Raw genomic sequence first — 26,483 nt, 5'->3', positions numbered from 1 at the left:
CCCCCCGCCGTCCCATTGTCGCGAGGTTAAATACGCGGAACTCTTTCAAGTACTTCTGTGCAAGACAAGGCCCCAAACTGGGTTTCCCCGACTCTCTTGCAGAGCACGTGTCAAAAAGCAAGCGAGTCACAGTGCAGGCTGTCCTTTAGGTCCTCAAAAGTCTAACAGTTCCTGGTCTCTGGGCTTCGCAAACAGACTCCACCAGACCGATAGCAGGGTCGACCCGCCTGCTTGGCTCTTTTGCTGTCACCCACAGCCCAACTCCTGTCATCCCCCCCTCTTCCTGGTCCCCATCCTCGCCACCCAACCCTCCTCTTTCCTTTCCTGGGCAGGTACCTGACTCAGAATACGGGGTCGAGACACGATGCCCCGTAGGTCGATGTACACGGGGGAAGAAAGCCCGCTCTTCAGCACGAAGTTCCCAAACTTGAAAGCCTGCACGTCGTACAGACCCGTTACCAATGACTCTAAAGCTGCTTCATCGGCCGCCATCGTCTCCCTCTCCCAGTTCACGCCGAACTCCAAACCGCCGCTTAACGGCGGCGCCCGGTGACGTCACCTGAGAAATCCCGCCTCTTCCGGCCCTTTTTCCGGCGGCTGGGAGAGCTCGCTCTGCTCAGCTCCGGGTGCCAGGTAGCGAGGGCCCAGGGTTTCAGGTCCGGTTCCGGGCAGTGGTAGCGAACTTTACCCCGACGCTGCCTATGAGTGAAATCGCTGGACTTTGAAGCCCCAATAGTTAGATTGGCTCCAGGATCATAAAATCAAGACTCTCAAGAGAATTTGTATGACTCCTGCCTGCTTTTTATAGCGCAGTGTCCTCTTAATTCTCCTTCTTGGGCGAGCATATCTTTATTTGCCCGTTATTAAACACCACTGTCCCCTCCCCTCCCCTTTCTCCAAATAGAGTGTAAGTTCTGGAAGACGGGGACCTTTGCTCAATTCTTTTATTAACTTCATGGCATTTGGCAAATGTCAGTGTCATAGCAATTTCCACATGGGACTATAAAGCTCTTAGCAGGTAATTGTTCATTACCTCTTCTGTCGGCCCTCTGCGTCTGGAGGAGGACGTGGGTTTAGTCCCATTTAGAGTAGCACAAGTGTTTGGCACATAATACGTGTATAGCAGATGAAGAAGAGAGGGAAGAGAGCAGAAGAAGATGAATTGATACCTTGGCATCAAGGTTATCCAGGAGGATAATCATGCCAGCTAATCTGAAAATCTAAGCGTATTTTGTATTCACAAATAAATTCCTTAAAGTAGAGGAAATTCCCATTGTGGGTAGAAGGCAATACTTTAAGGATAATTACCTTTAAAACCATAAGACTCACCATTGTTACTCATAAAATCGATTCTCAAGTCATTTCTATGTTCTTTTATGTTTGTCTGTTTTCTCTGAAGGCAAGATGACCAGCCAGTGTGAAGAAGTCCATGCTTTTGACAGTTCTCATTTCAAATAAATGCAGTAAAATCTTGATGAAATAGAAACCCACTGTTAAAACATTTTTCTTCTTATGTGCAAAATAATCTAATCAAAATACTTCAATCCCAAATACTTGTCAGCCTTAAGAATAAAATGGCCTGTTAGTTTACCAACAAAATGAGTTTTACTTGGGAATGGCAGAGGAATTGCGTTTGAGGCACGGAAACTATGGCAAAACATAGGCAAGTCTGGAGAACAAAGGCGAGGAATGTTACTTTACAGAGAAACAGGGGAAGTTGGGAGGGGCTGCTTTGAAGGAAAGTCCATTGGAGGAAATCAAGAGTTCAGGGTCATGACAGTTTCTTATTGGCTGCCTTGTTGGTGTGCAAGGAGAACATCTTCCGCCCTCATGCTACGGAAGTTAAGTAAGCATCTTCCTGCCCAGGGCTGTAAAATAAGCTGCATAGGGTGGTATGTGCTGGTGTGTGCATGAAAGCTCCTCCTTCAGGGCTTCCTCACTCCACTTTAAATGAGATTTTCCTTTATTAGTTTTCACACACTCTAGCTAACTGACAGTGTACTATGAATCACTTTCATTTGCACTTGGGTGGCGCACACAGACTCTTTCAAAGCCTGATATGTCTGCAGAATCTAGTCCAGATTCCTGGAGTCCACAATATGTTGCGTAAACTTGTGAGATCCATCCCAAATGGCCTGCCAATTTTCTAACAAAGTTGCCAAATAAAACATCAGAATGAAGGTAACAACACACAGGGAGGCTTATTTGACACTTTTGGATAGAGAAATGCCTTTGAATACTTCTCCAGGCAACAAAATTGTTGCTTTCTTTCCAAATGCTGGGTAAAATGTGTTATGTAATAATAACGCAATATTTTCAACTTGTCAAAGGCTTTCATATATTTGGAGGAAGAGCAAAAAAAATTACTCTTTTCTTTCTACCAGAAGTTTTAATTAGAAAACAAAAGACCACCAGAAATAATATCTTTAGTATAGTATATTTATAGGAATGCATAACTTGAGATGTACATTTTGAAGTTTCATCCATAACTTATAACATTTACTGTAGTAATAATAACAAGACAGCAGGTCATCACTTTACATCACACGAGTGATTTTGACTTACAAATAAAATATTTACAACCTACCTTTACAAAACGACGTTGTGTGCATACAAAATGAACAACTGCAGAAAAATTTAAAAATAATGAGACAACCAAAAACCCAGAAGATACACTTAAGGCAGACCAGCAAGACACCGAAATAATTAAGGCTGTGGAATTCTTCTGCACCTTGAAAATATAGAGCTATTTATCAATACTGTGGAGTGGTTTTAAATCAATTGTTACAAGCCTGATGGAAGTACGTACTTATATGTATATGTATATGCATAATGGTCCCTATGGGGAAACCTGTCCACTTACGGATAAGGCCCTTTATCTGAATGGCCAGAGATGCCCACCCCAAACTCTCAAAAGCCTTGGTGGGGAGGGGTCACTCAAAACCAAGAGGTGCCAGTGAAGTTTGCAAACCAACTGTTAAATATTCAAATATAAAGATCCTTCTGACTCCAGGTAAAAGGAATAACCTATATGATGGTCCCGCTATGTTTCAAGCGTTGTTCATTTGGCTTTGTAGACTTCAAAAGACAGCAAATAATTCCCCCGTGAGTAGAATCTAACTCTACCTATCAGCCCTAATGGTTTTGAATGGCCCTAGATGGTTTTCTACTAGAAAAATTGACACACCTGGGCTGTCTTCAACCGGATAGATTTCTGCATATGAGCAATAACATATACATACATATTATACACTATATACATGTACAGATGTACATATATCCATATTTTCCAACAGTTTGCACTTTGATCACTACTGTTCTCTGACTAGGGTCTCATTCTGAAGAACAGGTTTAGTTTTTTCACAGTCTTCACATTTGTCCTAACTACTAGTTTTACCCACCTTCCCCACAGAGTAGGCCAAAGTTTGGCAGAAACAGAAGAAAAAGCACCAGGGTCAAAAAAATCAAACACAGAGATGACAGATATGGCTTAAGTTAGTAAGAGAAGATGTATGTTTTGTTAACTTCAAATTCATAACCACAGTCTTTGACATCACAGTAACAGTCTCCATAACACTCCAGGATGTGGCTTCATTTCTTGATGGAAATCAGGCATTGATGGAACGATTATACTAGCTATTCCTGGGCTAGCAAATTCGCTTGCTTAAATTAAGCCTCAGGATTGGGACTCTGAGAATTGTCATTTGCACTCTTTTCTACCACCTGCCATTTTCTCAGCCATCCTCACTATCTGAAATAACATTTATCTGAGTAAACAGTTCATCTTGATCATTTGAATAAAAAGTAAATCTGACGACATTTTAGAATCTCGCTGACAGCAAACACAATAGCCCATGAGTATTAATTTCAGTCTTTCCATAAATGTCCCTTAAAGATGAAAATTTGTCTTAGAGTAATTGTTTTTTCCTCTCCTCTAACTTCTACATGTACTGAAAATGAGGAAGAAATGTCTTTCATAGAAAATATGGCCTGTGATATTTCTGTGTTCTACTATTTTTCTATAGATTTCTCACATGCACAATATTCTCTATGAAAGACGTCTAATGCTATGGACAAATTTCAGCCGTTTTTAATCCTCTAGAATTAATGAAACAACTAAGAGCCTTATAGTTTTTAGAAAATGGATATTAATGTGGTAGCTCCCCTTTTCTTAGTGGAGAACTGGTAAACCTTACCCTTCCTAACTCCAACCTGGGTTTAATCATTCATTTCCAAATGATCCCTAGATTTTAAATAGTTAAGAAAAACTGTAATGTAAATAAATACACTGAAAGCCCACATACTATGTTTGCCTAACCCAGACTCCACAGAGATGCTACACAGGAGAGAAATAAATAAGGCCCACATTCCTCAAAACTGAACAAGGAAGTGGTGAGTTTGCACTTTTGCCCTACTACAGAGACACCTTATGTTTGAAATATTTCCTCTTCTATCAAATTCATGGGACAAGGTTTTAGTTAATACACAGAAATAACCACCATCTAGTTTATGACATATTTGCTCCCTCATATTCTCACAAATCTAAATTTCCATGCTCTTCCACAGGGCAAGAAAAAAGTAATGACTGGGCTTCCCTGGTGGCACAGTGGTTGAGAGTCTGCCTGCCGATGCAGGGGACACGGGTTCGTGCCCCGGTCCGGGAAGATCCCACATGCCGCGGAGCAGCTGGGCCTGTGAGCCATGGCCGCTGAGCCTGCGTGTCCAGAGCCTGTGCTCCGCAACGGGAGAGGCCGCAACAGTGAGAGGCCCGCGTACCGCAAAAAAAAAAAAAAAAAAAAAAAAAAAGTAATGACTAACTCACGGGCACTAAATCATGGAGACTATGGAAAAGCAAATATGCTACTCCTGAAACACCTAATTATCTTTTTAAAAAAATCCAAGGTTCTCCCTCTGAAAACTAAGAGTCCAATTCATTTCTACACCTGTACGTTTAATTTGCCTCATTATAGATACCTGTGAGAATCTGAAGAAATGAGTTGTGATATCAGAAAATGTTTTATTCTCACTTCTGCCCTCCCAGTGAGGAAAGTGGCTGTTTGGGCTCTTCTCTGTCAATTTTTCTAGAGCATAAAGCTTGAGAAGAGTGTCACGGTTGCTTTGGAGGGCATCTAACTCTTTGCTTCTGCCATAAGACATACTGGAGAAAACAGTTTATTGACAAACACTTCATCAGCTCTCCTAACCTTTTTCTGTACACAAGCTTTTAAATGATTGAAATTACAGGCTAAGACCAAATAACATTCAGACAAAGAGCACCTAGTACTTCCAATTAAAATTAATTTATAGAATTTAATCTCATGGGTTTTCAAATGGTATCTAAAGACACGAATATTGAAATCCTGGAATGTTCAAAGTTACTATCGATAAAATTCTTAGCACTGGCAGTGTGTAGCACTTTAAAAAAATCAAAGTATTTTCTAGATATCCCAACTAAGGTATTTTCCCAACATTCCTATGAGATTAATTCCTCCCTCCATCCCCCCAACTCCCATTTTAACAATGGGGACATTTGGGGCAGAAAAAACAAAGACTTTCTGTAAGAAAGGACGAATCAGGAATAGCTGAGGTTGAAACTCAAGAATTCCTGGGCTCACCCTATGTTCAGATGGTTTCATTTAGAAGATATTTCAAAATAAAGAAAAAATGCTGCAGTATCAGTCAATCTAAATACAATGAACTTCTTTATCTCCCAACCTCCCCTCTGAAAGGCACTACTATTTATAAAGACTTGTGAACCACAAAGCGGTGCAGCCAGCTTTTCCTCTGCTTCCTCTACTCCCCCAAGAGTGTTTATGGCTGTCAGAGACCTGAAGGACACCTCCAACGTTATGATTTTTTTCTTAAAAATTTTCCTACATTCAGCTGTAAGTGGATATAAATCTATTTAATTTGAAACAAATATAAAAGATGAAGTAAATTATTATACCTTAGAAAAATTATCGTGGGTTGTCCCTGATCGTTTCCTTCTTTTTGCATCCCACCCTTACAAAACAAAAACCCCCCAAAACCCTATGCAATGAATATAAGCCAAGCAAGAAACTTGTGACCTTAACCAACATTTATTTTTCCCATTTCAACTGGAAGTTCACTCTTACTAATTCCTAGTTAAGTTTTGATTGCAAGAACTACCATAATTATAGTAGAAGGGGACTATTTCCTTGTCTCTCCCCTCTTCTCTACCACAAATACTGTATGTGTACATATATCCTATTAATAAATATCTCTGTCAAAATAGGTACAAGAAAGTGGTTCCTAATCCTTCATCCCTCACCACAGTTGCCCACAGAGCAACCTAAAGTGTATTTCCCAACCCCGTCTTCTGGGATTCCTTGTTATTTCCAACTTGCTATGGAGAATTCTTGAACCAGGAATGCTATCATCTTATCCCTGTTGCGAAGGACCAGGAGCTTTGCAGATAGGATGACTCCTTGTTAGTTTTCTTCAGTTATCAAACTATATAAAATATACACCCTTTCTTTTGGGGCCTCTATTAAATCCATTCTACTCTAATGATTGTACTTTGGGTCCAGTTAACAAAGTCATACTACTTTTCATTTCTCTGTCCCTCCTCTCCTGTCTCTTCACTTCCCCAACATGTGTACTTGGGGGAGATTCCAAACAACCTCCCATCTGGACCATCCCAACTCTGATGTAAAACCTGTTATAAAAGCTTTGGCTCTGCCTAATACTCTGTCAACTGCCCTCCTGACAACACGACTTCATTAACGCTCTCCTGTGCAGTCTGGACACCATTGTCCTTCTCAAGCAGAAACTCAGCTTGTCTCCTACATGGTCATAAAAATTCACAGTGGCTCAGCAGGGAGCTCTTTATTCATCATCCACAGTGGATGGAACAGAACTTGCCAAGCCATACTGTACAGATACTTGGAATCCTCAGTGCCTGTAATCTATCCCATGATGTGCCCTAGGGACCAGGCTTTCTTCTTTTTTGTTGTATCTTATAATGAAGACATATTTACTAAAAGAGTTTTTAGTAAATATGTTTTAAATTTCAAAATATTGTATCATATAGTATTTGTATATACCTATGGGTTTGAATGGAGAATATAAAGGGTTAGTCAAGAGAGAGCTCTGAGGAAGGGAGCCTTGATGACCCAGGGCCATGTGAAAACTAGGAAACAAATACAGTCGGAGTCAGTTTCCACATATTTGGTTAATCCTGAAAATACGTAAGTGCTATCTAGTCTTATTGCTTGTACTTTCTACTAATTTATTAATCTATAATCTTGGATGGGATGAGGTGGAGGGTGGATGAGGAAATTGACTTTGTTACCAATGGAAAAGAATGATGAGTATTTTTAATTCTACATTTCCACTGTGGGAATAAGTGTTTTTATATATTAAAGTTCAGGCTTAGTTTCCATCATTCCTCTTCATTAAGATTGGTTTGTAGTTCTATTTATCCTTCATAAACTTTTCTGCTTGCACTTCTGTGCTGCATGATTTTAATTTTCTCAATCCTACTACAGGAGAGAAGCGATGCCATTAAACCTGATTTGGACAAACAGTTAAGTTATATTTTTAAAATATCATTCGCATAACAGCAATTTTAGAAACACATTCTCGGAAACAAAGGGTGGATCACGTACAAATACAAAAACAAAAACTCTTTCCCAAAAACTAAAAAAAAACAACAAAAAAAACAAAAGAAAGGAAGAAAAAGCCATGAAATGCCCAGGTTTAATTTTTTTTTCCCACCAGTGGAAAAAAGGGCAGTTCATAATCATCTTGTACAGAGAATATACACCAGAAAGCAGTGTTGGCCTCAAAGTGCAATTAGTCCTTTTAGCCCAGGGAAATATCGGTGGCTGAGAGGTGATAGATATTGCAATCACAGTTAAAACTCAACGCTCTGTTAGGGTGATGTATCAGATTTTATTCCATGGCTTCAGAAAGGACTTGGGACCAGGCCTTTAAAAGGCCTATATGGCTGCCTCCTTTTGGTAAGCACCCCTTCACTTCCATAAGGGGTTAGAAATAAAGCAGGCCAGCTTTCGGAGGACTGCATTCTGCAGCGGCAGAAAACGTCAGAAAGCATTGTTATGTTGTTCACAGGAACTGTAGGAAAGGTTTCTATTTGCACTTTTGTATGAACCTGTTTTATTTGTTACCTATTTGAAACCAAGTGTAGACATAAAAAATAGCCCCACACCTCTTACTGTATTTGGACTTATTTCCTGGCAGGCTTTCCTGCCAGATGAACTCTGAGCTGCCAGTGAATCTGGGGACAGCATTTCATAAACAGAACCTAGGTTAGTCAAATACCTGTGACTGAGAGAAAAATCTTCTCATTCACAGATTGCGAAAGGGTAACATTGCTTTCTCTTAATGCACAGGTTCTGGTAAAAGAGTTCTATACAAGATTTATAAAATGCTCTAAAAAACCTGTCATCTAATTGTGCTTAGTCAAAACAACGTAATGCTTCAGTAAATAAGTCACTGTCTTAACTGGAGTACTCAAAGTTACTTATGATTGATTTCATATATATCTCTATATTATAAAACTCTGAAAGCTGAATGCGATATATTTTACTGTATGTGTACATGTATCCTATTAAGAAACTATATCTAAGTAATCTAATCCAGTATAGTTGACATACATGACATCTCTGTTAAATAGAACTTTTTGCTTAAAATTTCAGCCAAGGCGGAAACGTTTTATACTCACTTCAGTGAGCTGAAGTTTTGCCCAGTTAACCACTCATTTTGGAACACGCAATTAAAATTTCATAACAGCTGCTATTCTTCTTATCTTTGCCTCTCTTTTGAATACTTTCCGTGACTCTTTGCATCTGTATCCCTTCTGGATGACCTTCTGAAAAGTCCCTGGATTTAGGGTGATTTTACTGCTGCTCAGACCCTGAAAAACCACTGAGGAGGTTTAAGAGGTACATCTCTCAATCCAGAAAACCACGTGGAGTGAAATAATGAACAGAATTATTTACAGACACATTCAGTCTTGCTTTGGTTCACACTGCACTTCCATGTGAAACCTCGAGGGCTGGGAGATGGCTACGTCCCTTGGTTTACCCGGTTGACAATGTAGCTCTTGACGTTGGGAATAGGCCGAACATCGTTCTGGTGCTTGCGGCGCTCTATGAAGCATGCCAGGCGGGAGGTGTCCAGGGGGATTTTGGAGTAGCTGCCATTGTGGGGTTGCAGCCATGGATGCTGCAGACAGGTGGCTGCCGTGGGCCGCCTCCGAAAGTCTTCCTGTAGGATCACATTGATGAAATCTCTGGCAGCATTGCTCACGCCACAGAAGTACTCATGGGGGAAGCTGAAATCCACCCTGCATACGTTGATACACGTCTCCTCCTTGCTCTCATCCAAGAAAGGGGAGACCCCGCTCAGCATGACATATGTCAAAACCCCGATGCTCCAGATATCAGTGCCCAGGGACACAGGGATGCCTTGGATCACTTCTGGGGCAGCAAACTCAGGGTTCCCAAGCAGGTGGTGGATGTGGAAGTGACCTGAGATCTGGACAGCATCCTCTAAGTCAATGAGCTTCACTCGAGGCACTGGAATCCGAAGGTCAATGAGCAGGTTTTCAGGCTGCGGAGATCCAAGGAGGCGGGGATAAGAGAAGGCAAGTTCAGCTCTCTGTTTTGACTACCAGTAGGACTCCATCCATTCAGGCACGGTTCTGCCATTCTTTGATAAAGCCTGTAGTATATGGGACTTTCCCTATGTTCAAACTGAACTAAACTCTGAGGTTAAATGGTACTTTAGGGAAGTTGTTTGACATTGGAAATCATGTCTTCTTAACTAGCCCTTACTTCTGCACTAAATCAAGAAAAGGATAAATTATTTATTTTGGAGAACAGGGGCTTCTTTTTGAAAAAGATGGTGACATTTAGTGGATTCCTTCTATAAAGTTAGACAAAGTGGTTAAAGCCTCCCTACCTTCTCTAACCCCAGGTGTCATGTGACTCTGGAGGGTTCTCACTAATTCACGAATAACACACTTAAATTGTGACAACCCATTTTGTGTTTAATATTCACAGGGATTCTAACGTAAGTAAATAAAATGAGAATTTACCTCCCTCAAGGGTAATGACTGGCAGGTTAGACTTAACCATTTCCCTGCTAGGGTTGCTACTTCTTATTACCTTTATGTCCAAATGTGCAACCCTGCAGTTGTGAAGGTACTGCAGGGCTTCCATGATGTCTCGTATGTAGAAAGCTACTTTTTCTTCCATCAGCTCATCATGATTCATAAGGTAGTCTAAGAGTCGGCCGTCATCCATCCTGAAAATAGGGAGGAAAAGGCAAAGGAAATACGTTTATAAAGAAAACAGAAAAATAACACACACAAAAATCTGTAAGTTTGCTAACATTTCTCCTACTCCCTATTATAAATGAAGATCAATGTTGCAACACATGCATATTTTAGTTAGAGCCCAAAGTTAGTACAATGTTCAGAACTTATATTAAAAAGATAGATAGATAGATACATGCATGTTTCAGGGAAGAAATCTGTATAACCTTAAGACACATTATGTTCATTAACTTTTGAAACTGCTCACAAGGAAAAAGGTCTGACACCCCTTTAGGAGAGATTAGATTGCAAAATAGAGAAAGGAGGGAGAGAGAGATCTTGCAATTGTCTGAATAACTGGAATCTGGTGGCTTCAAGGAACCTCATATATGTCTTGCAAATAGCTTTTACTTGTCAATTTTTAGTTGGGGAAAAATAGAAACTAGGCAAAGTTTGATCTTGACATTCTTTTTTTTTTTTTTTTTTTTGCGGTACGCGGGCCTCTCACTGTTGTGGCCTCTCCCGTTGCGGAGCACAGGCTCCGGACGCGCAGGCTCAGCGGCCATGGCTCACGGGCCCAGCCGCTCCGCGGCATGTGGGATCTTCCCAGACCGGGGCACGAACCCGTGTCCCCTGCATCGGCAGGCGGACTCTCAACCACTGCGCCACCAGGGAAGCCCTGATCTTGGCATTCTTGATCCCCCTTTTGAAACCCATCCCTCTTGGGCAACTTTCCAACCTTAAAAACTATATCTGAAAGCCTGGTACAAGGGGCCAGCCAGACCTGGATTCAAATCCTGGTTCTGCCACTAACAGGTTGGTGGCTTGGAGCAAGTCATTTAAACTCTCTGTGTTTTGGTTTCTTCATCTTTAGAGTAACAACAACAACAACAACAATAATACCTATTTCATTATGAGGATTGTCCAAGGATCAAGTGAGACAATGAGGCATTTAAGCATAATTGGTAGCAATAGCAAGTGTGCAATAAATGGCAACAATTTTCAGGCTCTCTGGGCCCTCTTTAGCAGGGAGTGACCAGATGTCAGGCAGCTGGTCTCTAATATGCATTTTGGGCCATTGAGGCCCATCCCCAGGAAAGGCCCAGGCAGAGGAGCCTGAGCCAGAGTCAGAAACTATGTTTGAACACAGCTGACATCCCCCTGCCAAGTTTCCATTCTCTTCTCTAGCTTGTTCCTTCCCACAAACTTGTTCTCTTCTCCCACTTTCCTTGACAGGATTAAAGGCTAGGTCCCATGAAGGCCTCCTTTGCCTTCCTCTGACCCTGCCAGGGTGGGATAGGGGTGGTGAGCATGGAGTGGAGTAGGACTGGGCTTGTTAGATGCAGCCCCCTGAACTTCTTAGAGCGTTTTAGGGAGAAGTTAACAGTAGCTCTACTCTGAGACCAGAAAGTCTCAGCCACCAAGTCCATCCTTAAGAGCGCTTAGATAATGCAGATGCCCAGGCCCCTCCCTAGACTAGGGAATCAGAACCTCAGTTGCCTGGTAGAGAAAAGCTCTACCAGCAAGTTAGATGGCCACCAAAGGGGTACCCACAGTCATGGCATAACCAGGGTTTAGCTCAGGTACTGCCTCTCCACAAATCTTCCCTGAACCTCAAGTCCAGCCAAGCCCCTCTCTATGTTCTCATACAACTCTCTCCAAAATATGCATTTACCAGGCTATGCTGAAATCATTCATTTACCTATGGACTTTCTCATTAGACTTCTAACTCCTCAAGGGCAAGAAATATAACATTTAGGGCCTCCCTGGTGGCGCAGTGGTTGAGAGTCCGCCTGTAGATGCAGGGGACACGGGTTCGTGCGCCGGTCCGGGAAGATCCCACATGCCACGGAGCGGCTGGGCCCGTGAGCCATGGCCGCTGAGCCTGCGCGTCCGGAGCCTGTGCTCCGCAACGGGAGAGGCCACAACAGTGAGAGGCCCACGTACCGCAAAAAAAAAAAAAAGAAAGAAAGAAAGAAATATAACGTTTCATCTTTGTTCCTGCCACCCAGGCCCAGGTCTACACAGTGGGTGGCACATAGTGAGTGCTCAGTAAATGCAATATTCATCTCAGTTAATCCCTGCAACATCTCTGAGAAGCGGAAACATCTTCAGAATTCACAGATAAGGACCCTGAGGCCCAGGAAACTAAGTACACTGTCCCAAATCACAGAGCTGGAATTAGAGCCCAGGTTCTCCATGCCAAGAACAGCTTCTTTCCATTACTCTGTGGCAGCCTGGTAGTCAACACCTTCCCTCAGAATGGTAATTGACAAGTCTGAAGAGGCAAAGGTTCTGGGTCTGCTGTACCACCTTGGTTGATACACAAGTGACAATACTTTTTATTGGAACTCAAGTACAACATGTTGTCACTTGTAAACAAACATAGTTCACTGTCAACAGAATGTACCTTTTGAGTTAGGAAGCTCTTATGAAAGGCTGTTTGTAAATGTATTTATGAAATCCAAAGTGACAATCTTAACTATACTCCAATAAAAATTAAAAAAGAAAGAACTGAACTAAATAGTAAAGCGTGAGGTCAGAGTAAGTGGTTAATGTGCATATAAATTAAACTTATTTTTATCAATTGAAAAAAAAGAAAAACAAAGTGACAACTTACCAGCGACTACACAGCTATAGAAAGTTAAGTATCACAAAAGGATTACAATTACTAACAGTGATGGTTTTGTCTCCTCTTGTTTCTTTTCAACCAGTTAAAAAATGTAGCCTAAGATGTTTGCATTTTGGCTTTCTTTTTTTCATCATAAATAAATTTACAGAAAGTTACTGCTTCGAACCCCTCCCTCCCCCCCCCACACCTAGACTAACAAGCACACAAGAGCAAGACTAAAATGACAGTTGAAAGGTGTAAACGGAGGTGCTTCTCCATGGAACGTAGGTTCATGTGGAGCCAGACACAGCACTGGTCTTCGGTGTAAATGTCTATCTCTTCTCCAGGCGCAGGGCCTCATGAGCACCAATCAGACAACATTTCTACAAGGGCTCCATACTTCTGAAAAGATTGTTCTCTTTGGCCTCTGTAAGATCTCCCTAAACCACAGAGCACGATCTCTGTTCTTAGCCTGGGGAAGAAGTGGGAAGGATGTGACCTTATTGGTCTATTCTGGGGCCCAGTACGTAGCCCCAGGTATATGGCTGCCTGAGTCCCTAGAAAATCTGGAATGAGTGGAAGGTTTTGAGGGTAAGATTCTACCCTTAAAGGGATTTCTTGGGTGGTAGATTGGGGATGCTATGGCAGTGGATAGATGCACAAACCCCTCTCTTTATTTCAACTCCACCCCTGTCAATAAGCCCATTGTCCATAAGCTTTTCCTAAACTCCTGCCCAGCCCAAGAGTCCATAAGAGAAAGAAGATGAAAACTGGAGTGAGAGAGATGTGGGTTCAAGTCCCAGCTTCTCCATTTCATAGTTTTAAGGAGCTACTTTTTTTTTTTTGCCGTACGTGGGCCTCTCACTGTTGTGGCCTCTCCCATTGCGGAGCACAGGCTCCGGACGCGCAGGCTCAGCGGCCATGGCTCACGGACCCAGCCGCTCCACGGCATGTGGGATCTTCCCGGACCGGGGCACGAACCCGTGTCCCCTGCATCGGCAGGTGGACTCTCAACCACTGCGCCACCAGGGAAGCCCTAAGGAGCTACTTTTAATGATCTTCCTTATCCTTGACTTTCTGATCTATAAAATGGGAATAACATTTTTATACAGTGGAGGGGAGAGTGCATGTTACATACAACACTCTGTAAACTAGAAGACATTGTATGAAATGTAACTGCCATTTCCATTAATTGTGGGCAAGAAATTACCCAAATAGCTGGGGACCACCTTCGAGAGATGACGCCTATACTTACAGTTCCAAAATCAGGATGTAGGAAGTGGGGGACTCATAGGTGTCATGGAGAGTGATGTATTGGGGATGCTGCAGGTGCTGAAGTAGGGCAGCCTCGTGGGCAGCCTGCTCTTTTTTCTTCATTTTTTTGCTAACAAATTTCACAGCGACATCTTTGCGAGTAGCTTTGTGAATGCACTTCTTTACTATGGAGAACCGGCCTCTGGAAAACAAAAGGAAGAAAGTGTTTTGCCAAGATTCCTCAATGAACTAGGTATCATTTTATTGAAGGATATGAGAAGTTTTATCTGAAGTGATTAGACAGTAACATTTTATTAGGAATCTACTTTTCTGTACTTTTAATTATAATGTTATCATTCAGAAAAGCCATCTTTCCTTTCTTAGCATTTTAGGGTTCTTTGAGATGCAAAAAACTAAATAATATTTTTAGTCAATATATTTTTCTGTCATTTTGAACATCAACCACAGGTTCAGTTTTCTTTTCTGAACAGAATATATTTCTATAAAATATAACAGTGACAATGTTAAAGAAGGAGGAATTCTGCTTTATGGTAATTTCAAATCATTGTCTAAAGAGGCAATTTTTTCATTTTATTTTATATTTATGATCCTTCTGTTACAGAAAATTTCCAATATACACAAAAGTAGAGAGAATAGTAGAATAGATCTTCTGTGTACCCAGCAGCCAGCTTCAACAATTATCAACGTTTTGCCAACCTTTCATCTATTCTTTTCCCACCTCCTGCCCTTTTTTCTCTGGAGTGTTTTTTTTTTTTGTTTTTTTGTTTTTTTTTTTTTGCGGTAGGCGGGCCTCTCACTGTTGTGGCCTCTCCCGCTGCGGAGCACAGGCTCCGGACGCGCAGGCTCAGCGGCCATGGCTCACGGGCCCAGCCACTCCGCGGCATGTGGGTTCTTCCCGGACCGGGGCACGAACCCGTGTCCCCTGCATCGGCAGGTGGACTCTCAACCACTGCGCCACCAGGGAAGCCCAAGTGCATGTTATTTCTTGCATAAATACTTGGTTTGCATCTCTAGTTGACAAGGACATTTGAAAATATATAACCACCATGCCATTTTTATATCTAACAAAATTAACTATAGCTGAAATAGACAGAATGGTTCCCAGACTCCCCTGCAGGCCTATGGAAGGTAGTAAGAGAGTGAGATAGATGGAGAAACTGGTCAGCAATGGAAGCAGAGAGAGGGAGGGTCAAAGAGGTGATAAGGCAGCATCATCCAAAGCCTGTTCATGAGGTGCCCTAACCCAAGAGCAGAGGAATGAGCAGTCCAAAGGGCAGTCCACTCCTCTAGCAGAAACGAATGCATCAGATACCACGGCCACTACTAAGATTGTCCAACAGACTCCTTGACCTGGCTCTGTGTTCACCAAGCAACTTCCTGATAATAATAATTTCTTTTTTACTATAGATTTTCCCCAAAGAAGAGAAAGCCCTAATTAATAAAGCAAGTATTAGACAAATATTAATCAAATACCTATTGCATGTAAGACATCATTCTTGGCGTAGTGAACAAGTATTTGGTCAAACTGGCAGCTCTGTTTTACATCATCCGTTGATAAACTACCATTCTGCGTTTTAACAGCGCCCTCTCTTGTTTGTTTCTTATAGGTCACCTCCTTCCAGAGGACTTTGGATACAGGAAAACAACTGATTGCTGAGGAGAGATCTCCTGAATTAGTGGTTATGTCAAGGTACTGCTACCTTAATTTTTAAAATATATTTTGTGTGTATCAAAGTTATGCATCCCCATGGTTTGAAAAGTCAATTAGCTTTAACCAAGTTTCTTATTAAAAACAATGGTGCCTCTTCCTCCACCCGTCCCCATTTTTCTTCCTCTAGAGGTAGTTTAATATATCACTTCAGTGTATTTTGCTGATTATTTAGGTATTTACTTCTATGACTCTAAATATAGTATGTTTTGTATGGCTATTACTTGATTTTTCAGTTTTAGTTATTATCTGTTGACATCCCACTATAGAAGATGAGATTTTAGTCTCTTTCCTTCCTTTGTCCCCATCACATAACCACTTTTCCCATCCCCTGTCCCCCCAAGAGAATTATATTGTAATCAATATTCAGCGTTTCCATTATTGCAACTATGTCAGTGTTGGTCACAGTTAAACCTCTAGTAAACTATGACTGTTCTTCCTTTTTGTGGTAAAATGCATTCTTCAATCTTTTCTGAAAAAGAGTGCATGGGAAATAAGTTGTTTGAGATTTGCATATCTAAAACATGCTTATTCTACATTTATATTTGATTGTTAGTTTCTCTGGGTATAATTCTAGGTTGAAAAAAATTTTGAAGGAATTATTCTATTGCCTTCTAACTTCTAGTGTGATTGATGATGTTAACTGTTAATGTTCAAAGCATTATTATTCCTAATCCTTTGCATATGATTCTTATAAAAATATTTAGCTCTCTCCTCACTGAGATTTCTCCCATATTCTTTAGCTCAAATGGACACTTTCTGTAGTTCCGCTGGCCAGAAATATGGGATTCTGTCAAGAGTTTTAGCCTCTGGCATCCTCATACACTTCCACATGAATGCCCTTGTGGGTAAAAGAGTAAGAGAGGGGCTTCCCTGGTGGCGCAGTGGTTGAGAGTCCACCTGCCGATGCAGGGGACACAGGTTCGTGCCCCGGTCCGGGAAGATCCCACATGCCGCGGAGCGGCTAGGCCCGTGAGCTATGGCCGCTGAGCCTGCACGTCCGGAGCCTGTGCTCCACAACAGGAGAGGCCGCAACAGTGAGAGGCCCGCGTACCGCAAAAAAAAAAAAAAAAAAAAAAGAGAGAGAAAGAAGAAAGGGGAAAAAATAGGAATCTCCCTGCTCTCTTCCTGTCTTTTGGCCATAAAGATGGATTTCTCTTGGAGATTTTGCTCTCTGTGCAGCTGCACAGTTCACTGACTTAGCCCGCCCTTGGGTTAAAGCTAAGAGATCAGGAGAAAAACAAAAAACAAAAAAAACCCCTCAGAACATAATAACCCAGAAAACTCACTGCCACTGTCCTTGTCTTTTTTCAGGTGTTAACTTCCCTCCCCAATCTCTCTGTTACTTACTTTTCAGAATGCTCAGATAGCTGCTATCTGTATTTCATCCACGGATTCTAGTTGTAGCCAGTGGGAGAGAAAGGCTACAATGGACTTACTCCATCTTGGCCAGCATCAGAAGTTGGCTCATTTTAAAAGCTGGGGACTAAAAAGCTGTTTGGAAGCTCTGCGTGTGTGGGTGGAGCCTGTCAACTCGACCTTCACTGTAGGGTGATCTGAATGGACTGTTTTGTCAGGGGAAACTCCAGAGTCAGTATCGTTAAGTCTTTCCTCTTGAGCTGGTCAGATTCTCCAGAGAAAGACCCTCCTACTTTCTGCCTGGAAGGTGAGGCCCTGGCTGTCCACCTCTGGAGGCCTGGTGGGTAGGGCAGCAGGGGTCCTCAGAATCTAGCATTTATATATTCTCGCAGTGGCCTGTTTGGAGTATGGTTCCATTGCCCTCAGTTGGGCTGGTGTCCCTGAGAACAGAGGCACTCTGTTTCACCCTTTCCAGGGGATAAATCTCCAGTCTTTTCCTTGATTGGGAAGGACAATCACACAGCTACCTGAAGCTGGGGAGGAGGTCTGGAGCCACAACTTCTTCTCACACAAGGTTCAGACAACCTTCCAATTTTAGCATCTTCTTTACACATATTTCCAGAGGTACTGGATGCTTCCAGCACCTGAGCCTTCTGGGAATTCTGCTGCAAAACTTATACTGGCTCTCACTTGACCCCATAACTGACTTGGACTGAGTTTCTCAGGTCTCTCAGTCATTTGTCACTTTCACCTCTTTTTCTGCTTCTAATACTTGCTATCTCTTCTTCCAGTGTCCTCATCTTTACGTGCCTGCTTAAAAAAAATCCTTTACTGTAGATTCAGTGAAGTCTCAGGAGGGAATGAAAATGGATGCCTGTATTCAACCTGCCATCCTTACCTGGAGGCCTGGTACCGCTACCTTTTTGGATCCTGTACAGGTAACCAGGTAGCATTCCCAAGGGATAAGTCTTTGGCTTCTTTAAGCTGCAATGGTGCCTATATAGTTTATTTCTGGTTAAGTATGCCATGCTCAGGTGCTCTTTGCTTCTATGGATGGGCTATAGGAGTGAAGTTATTTCTTTTTTGTTTTTTGTAATACTTAATTACTGGAGACCTATTTTTAACAAGATAGTCATATAGATCTAGAATTTTAGGTTTAGGTGTGATGGAGAAAGCTGACTCACTTACATGGCCCTGGCACAGATATCTTTTATGTATCTCATGTAAGTATCTATATGTTTTATTTCCATTCTGTTAATATATAGCATTTTAAAGGATCTTCTAAAAAGATGAAGACGATACTTGGGAGAGAGGGAAAGCTTCAGGTTATTGGAGATGAAATTTAAAAAAAAATCAATTGCTTGTAACAGATCAGAAAATTGATTTCCCCTTAAGAAATATCAAAACGTCCATCTCTTCTATGTAAAACATGCCTTAGCCTATGGCTATCAACAGCAAATACAGGCCTTGGGGAGGAATTTTCCGGTACATCCAGGTGGTGGAACCAATTTCATTTAGAACCAGATGGGGATTTGATTTGCTTATTATTGGGGTCATATGTAGCTTCACAAACTTTAATATCATGGAGAAAACTAGATTTCAACTACTAGAACTTATTTTTGACAAAAATTGCTATGATGAGAAACAACATATATTAGTAAAACAAGCACAGGCATAAAGGCAGGTAGCCCAGGGTTTGAATCCCGGTTCTACACGTACTAGTTGTGGGATTTTGAGAAAATTACTTGACCTCCTGAACCTGAGTTTCCTTTACTGGAAATCTACTCAAACACTACCTCATGGTGTTGTAAGGATTAGCTTAAATAACTTTTGTATACCACCTGCATGGTATCCAGAATACTATATTACTCAGAAAGCTTCATCGCCATCATTATCACCATGTAAGTTTCCACTGGCTTTATCTTTTCTGTTTGGCTACACAAAGAAGATAGGAAAGTAGAGCTAAAGCTGGTTTTTGATGAAAGGAGCTGTAACAAAAGGCAGTGAATTACATTGTTACTCCTGCCTAAGAAATGGGAATAACGAACATTTTTGCTCTCTCCACAACCTCTGTCACAACCACGTAGGAAATTTTACTGTTCATTGAGAGCCGTCAATCAGAGATGGAGAGGATGCTAATGGCCCGTTGCTAGTGAGTGCTCTTTTATTTACACATCACAGGAGGGTGGGTGACTTGTAAGATCTACCCACATTCTCTCACCTAGACCTCCTGGAGACCAATACATCACAGGCATGTAAAACCTTCCCATCAACGATTTTGTGAGACAGGTGATACATTATTTTTCACTATTCTGTTAAAAGTCACATTTCTATCCTTTTTCATTTTTGAGGACACATTTTTCTAACCAAAAGAGAGAGAGAGAGACCTGTATCCAACAATTAGTGCTTATGTATTCTTCTGAAGAACACATGGAACTTCTTATGAAAATTGACCATATGGTACTCACAAAGCAAGTCCCAACAAAAATCAAGGAATCAGTGTCATGTAGACCAAATTCTCCAACCACAAAGCAATTAAATTAGAAATCAGTAGTAAGAAGACAATTTTTTAAAATCTCATACATTTGGAAATTTTAAAACAGTTCTACAGTTGGGTCAAAGAAAAGAATCATAGTTGAAGGAAAAATACCTAGAACTGAATAATGAAAATGCCACATGTCAGAACTCAGGATTTAGCTAAAATTGTACTTTGAAGAAATGACTGAGCCTTAAATTCTTATATTAGAAAAGTAGAAAGGCTGAGAACTTTAATGTAAGCAGTTAGAAAAAGAACCATAGAAAATACACATAAATACTCTAGTTTTTTCTTAGTATAGAGAAAATGCACTTAGTGAAAGAAACACAAAACAAGAAGTCGTTATTGTCATGTGATGTTTTTAAGTGTTCATGAATAAAGGAACAGAAAACTGGGTTATTACCTTCCAATTTCATTCAGCTCCGTATAAGCTGAATCAAAATTTTCCTTCCAAGAAATGGTGGTACCATCAGCCGCAGCGTCTTTGGAAGAGAAAGAATCCATTTGTAATATTGAGAAAAAGCCATGTAAGAACAACGAACAGGTTAACAGAAAAGCCCCAGCACCACCCCCAAAGCCATTCTCATGACTAAATATGGAATCTAACTCAGTGGGAAAATGCCACAATTCTCTGAAATGTTATCTTAAAAAAATATTATCCAAGGGGAAACTGACATGACAGAGTCAGACTCCCTGTACCATCTCCATAAACGAAGGGAAAACTCCGGACAATCAGAAATGTAACTTCCGGATGTTGTCAAATAGAAATCTGCTAGAAAAAATTAAAAGGGAGAAAGAAAAACACTGTGAAAGGCCTAGAAAAGCCAGTGAGAATCAGGGCTGCAGGGAGGTTGCAGCAGAGAGGAAAGGGGGAGAGTTATACGGCCAAGGGGAAAAGGAAACGAAAGTGCTCCAACCATTCTAAAAACTGCTTTCTCACTCCTTTGTTCTCAGCATGAATGAGCTTATCTGGCGTATTGAGTGATTTAGTCTAACCCCAAATCTTCGGTGGTATTACCTTGTATGATGCATTAATTCCCTGGCAATGATTTACACACACACACACACAAGCACGCACACCAATATCTATCTGTGTTGACTGCTGGGGAGCAAGGCTCACAAAAAGCAGCGGTCATCCCTGGGCGGGATTTAGGCAGTGGCCTGGGAGAAGAGTAGTCAAGCCTGCAGCACGTCTCTTTTGACCCCGGTCACCTCAGGCTGCCCAGAGCACAGCTGGGCTGAGCCTGGACATGGCTTACCCATATTGAGTTCTCAGGAAATAGAGAACTGGGGCCAAGGTTTCCCAGTGAGTCACAGGCCCCTGGGAGCAGAGCTGAACCGGGCTGGCAGTGGGGAGAGGCCTGGGGAGCATTTCCGGAGCTAACCACGGGGGCGGGGCTGCAGCCCGGGGCCCTAGAGGGTCCACAGCTCCTCTTGAGACTCCAGGATGCCCTTAACCCCAAGACACAGGTTCACTGTCTTTTAACTACAGTGACCTCCTCTCCCTGCCCCAACGTACACAGTCCACTGCCCTGCCCTGCCCAAAACCTTGCTATTTGGAGATTTCTTTAGGTTAACAAGTTTCCTCTTACAAAGTGTCCCAGGGACCAAGGTGGCTTGATGAGCTAATGAATAGGGGGCAAAATAAGAACCACGTTTGTAAAATACTCGTGTGCAGCTACTTAAGTGCGTATCTTAGTTATTCAACACATCTACGTAAAAACATATCCATGTTGAAACAAGACATTCTGGGAGGGCTGGGGGTGGAGAAACTATTGAATACTCATTTTGACTCAAATCCTTCAGGCAGGTTGCTTTCCTCTCCCCGTTTTAAATTGGTGAGTGGGGCTGAGGTACACTTAGGCCGGCAGGGGTTCCCAGGGAAGAGGTGGCTCGGTGTTCCTGTCTCAGAAGAGGGTTGGTAGCATCCATGTGACTCACAGCCCCTGCCTGCCCCTCTTGGTCCCTGGAGACGCAGCTCTAACTTGAGCCCTGTACTTTACGGAAACACCCTTCGTGAGGCCTCTGAAATGCTACTTGGCAGAAGCCGACAAGCAAATCCACGTCACCTCTAGCTCAGTGGCCTATTGACACTGCCAGTGGGCAGTGACATGCCAGTGGGCAGCCAGTGCCAGTGAGTATGTGACAGTCGGCCAGGTGTCTTGTCTCTATCGCCTGGGGTACTGGGCATGGCTGGGACTCACCGTATTCTGGAAGTCGCACGAACTCTGAGGGCTCGCTGGGAAGGCTGATCCCCCAGGGGTTACTGGCACTGACTCTGAACTGATAAGGACTCCCAGGACTGAGGTCCTCAATGACAAGGTAAGTGTCCAAGGTCGACGCTACCGACTGCTGCCAGGCCTGGGAACCTAGGGCACAGTTTCCGAGGAGAAGGAAAGAGGAAAGGCCAGAGGCACATTGTTTCAAAGACCTTTAGCAAACAAAGAAAGGAAAAGTGACACATTCCATTCAAGGGACAGTTGTGGTCACTGCCTCGGGCCTTGAGAGCCTGTGGGCTAACTGGCAGGTTTGGGTTCAATTTCCTAAAAGACTGAACACATCATGAGAGCGGTGCAAGCAGCTGGCCTGTAGAGTCTGTTCATTTTCAAATGGGCACATGGGAGAGTGAAAAGACATAGAGCATGCAGAATTTACAGAAGCACACATGGCACATTTTTAATAAGGCCAGAAAAGTATATTGTGAATTAATAACAAAGTGAGAGGAAATATGCATTTGGAAATTGAAACAGAAAGGAAATGAACATGTATGGAGCATTAGGTACATGTAAAATACTGCGGAAGGAGTCTTCCCGTAATTCTCTCATTTAACCTTCTCACTTAAATCCTCAGAAATCCTATGAGGTTGGGAGGATTAATCTCACTTTACAGATAAAGAAACCAAGGCTCAGAATGATTAAATAACTTTCCCAAGAGAACTTAGTTCATCTTATAAACTATGACCTGAATAATGCTAAGGGAAATACAGGCTTGGAGAGATACGTCTCTCAGCTCAGCATCGATCGATACCTTTGTGCTGCGTTGAGAGAAACAGTGAACAGCTAAAGAAAGAGGCAAACATAGACAGCTTTATAACTGCAGAGGGCCTGTTTAAGAGAAGAAAGAAGGGTTAAAATAAGAAGAGTAACAGAGAGTAAAACAGAGGATTCTGCTTCCAGGTGCCAGCAGTTGCTTTCAATTCAGGTGTGTGACTCGTCACACGGTTCAGAGAGGTGTTTTGTTTTAACAATTAGAGCTACCCGGCAGCTTCTCATTTCAACTAATTCTTCTGGATAATAGTTGTTTCTAACTGCTAAGGAAATGTATGCACTCTTAGCACGTAAATGTAACAAATTTAAAAACTGAACAATTTGAAAAGTCATCATATATATATATTTATAGTGGTCTCTAAAGTTTGTCTGGGGGTAAAGTTGGCGGGCGGAGGTGGGGTAGACCTCTGCTTTTGCCACCCTAGTTACTTCTCTGGGAGAAAGATCACAGATTAGCAAACTAGAGACCTGGGTTCTCGTGCCAGCTCTGCCTCTTATGAACCCCAGCCTTGTGTTTCTTAACTTTCTTTAAGCTTTAGCCTCATCACCTGTAAAATGGGCCCGATGGTCCCTGTCTGAGTGATCGGGCTGGTTAAGCAGAGAAGTGCACGTGAAGGTGCTTTGCAACCTGCCATGAGTCATTATTCTGGCAAAAAACCCTGCTCGGTGTTTGAGATCAAAGGTGGCTGTAGCCCGGCACTGAGGCCTTTGTGCTGAGTTGGAAGACAATAGTTGGAAGGAATAGCTGATGAAAGGCTTAGAGGTAAATAGTTTTATGACTCTGAAGGCCCTCCTTAAGAGAAAGAGAAGATAGAAAAAGAAGAGCAGGGGGAGACGGCGCACCTTCCTCTCTGTACTCCACAGTGTAACCAGAAATAGTGCAGTTTCCCGTGCTGGATGGGGGCAGCCAGCGGAGAATCACAGAGGTGCAGCTTCTCTCCTGGGCAATGGGGCGGTTAGGGGCCGCTGGAACACCTACAGGGACAGAAATTAGGGTCAAATGCTATTTCTGCAGAACTTGGCATTTTACACCAAGGCTGAAAGTCACCTAGGGAATGCTGACACCTAACCTGTGTCTCAAATGTTTCCTATGACCTTCTCCACCGAGTGGCACACCTTTCCCTAGGCCCGAGGGAGAGCTGGGAGATATACCTTGTTGTCAGAAGTTCTTCCTCGGACTAAATGCTGCACCCTGGAGAGAAAGCTTGGTCAGAGAACTAGGCTTTAGGAGGTGTACAGTAGGGCCCAGACAGCTCTTATCAAAGATTCATTCTGTTTCCTTTTGCTGGAACTTTGCTTTGGAACTTTCACAATGTACCTCTTCTTTCCCAGGTCTCAGGGATCCCTTGTAATGTCCAGTTAAAATGTCTGACTAACACAAATTCATAGAGACAGAAAGTAGAATGGTGGCTTCCAGGAGCCGGGGGTGGGGAGGAATGGGGAGTCGTTGTTTAACGGGTGCAGAGTTTCAGCTTTGCAAGATGCAAAGAGTTCCAGAGATGGATTACACAACAGTGTGAATGTACTTGACACTACTGAGCTGTACCCCTGAAGTTGGTTAAGACAGTAAATTTTATGTTATGTGTATTTTACCAGAATTAGAAAATGAATATTAAAAAGAAAGCACAAAAAATGTTTGACTATCCAAGAGACTGTACCTTGCACTTTAACGGTAGCAGACGTTGATGTGGTGCCGTGGTCATTTGCTGCTATGCAGGTATAAATACCGCTGTCTTGGGGCATCAGGTTGCAGATTTTCAGGGTGATTTCCCCGGAATCACTAGGGACACGAAAAGGATGCCCTTCAGACTCCAGTAATGAGACAAGTGACTATAAAAGTATATGGGGTGCTGAGCTGAGTCCTTAGGACCAAGGTCTAGTCCCTGTTCTGTTACCTTCTTATACACTTGGGTGAGAACCTTGCCTCTCCATCTCCCCAATGCCATACAGAGGAAGAAAATTCTTGCCATGCCCATCTCTCAAGTTGGTTGTAAATGAGGCTTAGTAGAGGAGTAAAATGGGATAAGAATCAGAACGTGGTTTGAAATATATAAAGTCCTATGCAAATACTGGTCCCCAATATTACTAGTGTCATTGCCACCTAGCAACTTGGTCCCAAAACATTTTCAGTCCACAATCAATAACAAGTGGTACAAGAAAATGGAAAGAGAATGAAATGTTCAAGTATTTCACATTCCACATGTGGGACCCTCAAGATAATTAAGTGACTTAAGCAAAGGCAAATTCCTCTACTAAATAACTTTCCCAGTAGTCCCAGCCTGGGGTCCAGGACATTAAGGGGAAGAACTGCTCTGAAAGGGTTAAATGCAGAGGTCACAGTCAGCCCTACTCCCTCCTCACTGGTCGCCACAAAACCTGGTGATCTTCATGAGCCTCGCCATGCACTGACTCTCAAGCTAAGCTCCCTGGGTCCACTGATATTTCAGGACCTGGCCAGGGAGTCTCTGCTGGGAACCCCATTTCACATGCAAAAACATTAAGTTAAAGGATGAAGTGTCTTGATCCTAGCTGTTTCTTCCATAAATGTTTCTTAAGCATCTAGGGCTTGCTACGGCTTTCCTCTGTAAGCAGTACTGTGCAAGAAAGTTCTTAATTAGCCACAGTAAATATTAACAGAATAATTGGGAGGCAGCCAACCAAATTTGTTAAATAGTCTTTGTGAGAAGCATGCTTGTGGCTGGATTTTCTGTTTTCTATTGCACACTTTGGAGTAAGTCATTTTTGTTTCTTCTAAGAAAATTGTGCTTTAGTTAATGAAGGAATTGAGTATACCACTGTTTCACAGGATTCCGAGGGGCACAAAGTTTCTGGGCTAGAATAGGCTCCAGGGCAGCTCTTCTCTTGAGAGACCAAGTAACCAGAACAGGAGCTACATGCCGGACTTAGCCTCCGGGTACTGCACTGAGGTGCTGGGGTTGCTGACGTGGGGACGTTAGCTTACCAGGAGGAGACCGTGTATGTAGCTGAGCTGTTGTCAGTGTCAAGGATGTTCTGGTCTGGACCCTTCCAGGTGATTGTGGGCTTTGGCCGCCCACATACTTTGCACTGCAGTGTCACTGTGTCCCCAAGCAAGCAGGTCACATCCACTAAGGGCACAAGGAATTCTGGCGCCACTGTGGTCAAATCAACATCGATATAAATTTGCATCGTTCAGAACAGACAGAATAAAACAGCTATTTTATAACACAACCCTCTCATTCCCCACCCATGTTGTGTAACGATTCAAATAACCTTTAGCTTAACTCTGTAGAGTCACCTGTGTCCTGTGAAAAAGTATTTTTAGAGTAATTAAAAAAAAAGTAATAAATGTTTATTTTAGATCAAATTAGGAAATATAGATTAAAAAAGAGAAGAAAAAGCTCCATGGTGACATCACACAGGGGTTACTGTGAACAGTCTGGTATATATCATTTTAGACTTTATATAAACACATATTTTCTTACAAAAAGTGGATCCCATTATACACATTACAAGGTGTGGTGTTTTTCACCCTAACAGTGTATCCTAAACATTTTCCTTGTCCGTAAGTAGAGAACTATATCACCATTGTTTAAAGGTGCTACCTCAGTGCTGGATTTGCTGTAATTTATTTAGCCAATCGCCACGTACTCAATTCTGTC

General features: G+C 42.3%; 2 protein-coding genes across 2 annotated transcripts in view; both read right to left on the bottom strand.

Moving 5' to 3' along the window:
- Window positions 1-557, bottom strand: part of UMPS (uridine monophosphate synthetase) — a 54,266-nt gene extending 53,709 nt beyond the window's left edge. The window contains exon 1 of the mRNA XM_022567573.2: window positions 337-557. Coding sequence (XP_022423281.2) covers window positions 337-492 — 156 coding nt within the window. The 5' untranslated portion in view covers window positions 493-557. The remainder of the gene's footprint in view (window positions 1-336) is intronic.
- Window positions 558-4,765: 4,208 nt separating this feature from the next.
- LOC111171693 (kalirin) overlaps window positions 4,766-26,483 on the bottom strand; it is a 114,364-nt gene continuing 92,646 nt past the window's right edge. Inside the window, exons 20-27 of the mRNA XM_022567528.3 lie at window positions 25,805-25,976; window positions 24,501-24,622; window positions 23,686-23,817; window positions 22,000-22,164; window positions 20,199-20,277; window positions 14,173-14,373; window positions 10,158-10,296; window positions 4,766-9,600 (exon numbers count right to left, since the gene is read on the bottom strand). Of these exons, the coding sequence (XP_022423236.1) occupies window positions 9,055-9,600; window positions 10,158-10,296; window positions 14,173-14,373; window positions 20,199-20,277; window positions 22,000-22,164; window positions 23,686-23,817; window positions 24,501-24,622; window positions 25,805-25,976 (1,556 nt within the window). The 3' untranslated portion in view covers window positions 4,766-9,054. The remainder of the gene's footprint in view (window positions 9,601-10,157; window positions 10,297-14,172; window positions 14,374-20,198; window positions 20,278-21,999; window positions 22,165-23,685; window positions 23,818-24,500; window positions 24,623-25,804; window positions 25,977-26,483) is intronic.

This window comes from Delphinapterus leucas, chromosome 4 (genome assembly GCF_059928025.1).
Source record: "Delphinapterus leucas isolate spDelLeu-1000000601 "Yukka" chromosome 4, BTC_Dleu_Yukka2, whole genome shotgun sequence".
Taxonomy (NCBI): domain Eukaryota; kingdom Metazoa; phylum Chordata; class Mammalia; order Artiodactyla; family Monodontidae; genus Delphinapterus; species Delphinapterus leucas.
The sequence above is the reverse complement of the archived record's forward strand: the minus strand, read 5'-3'. Positions and strand labels throughout refer to the sequence as shown.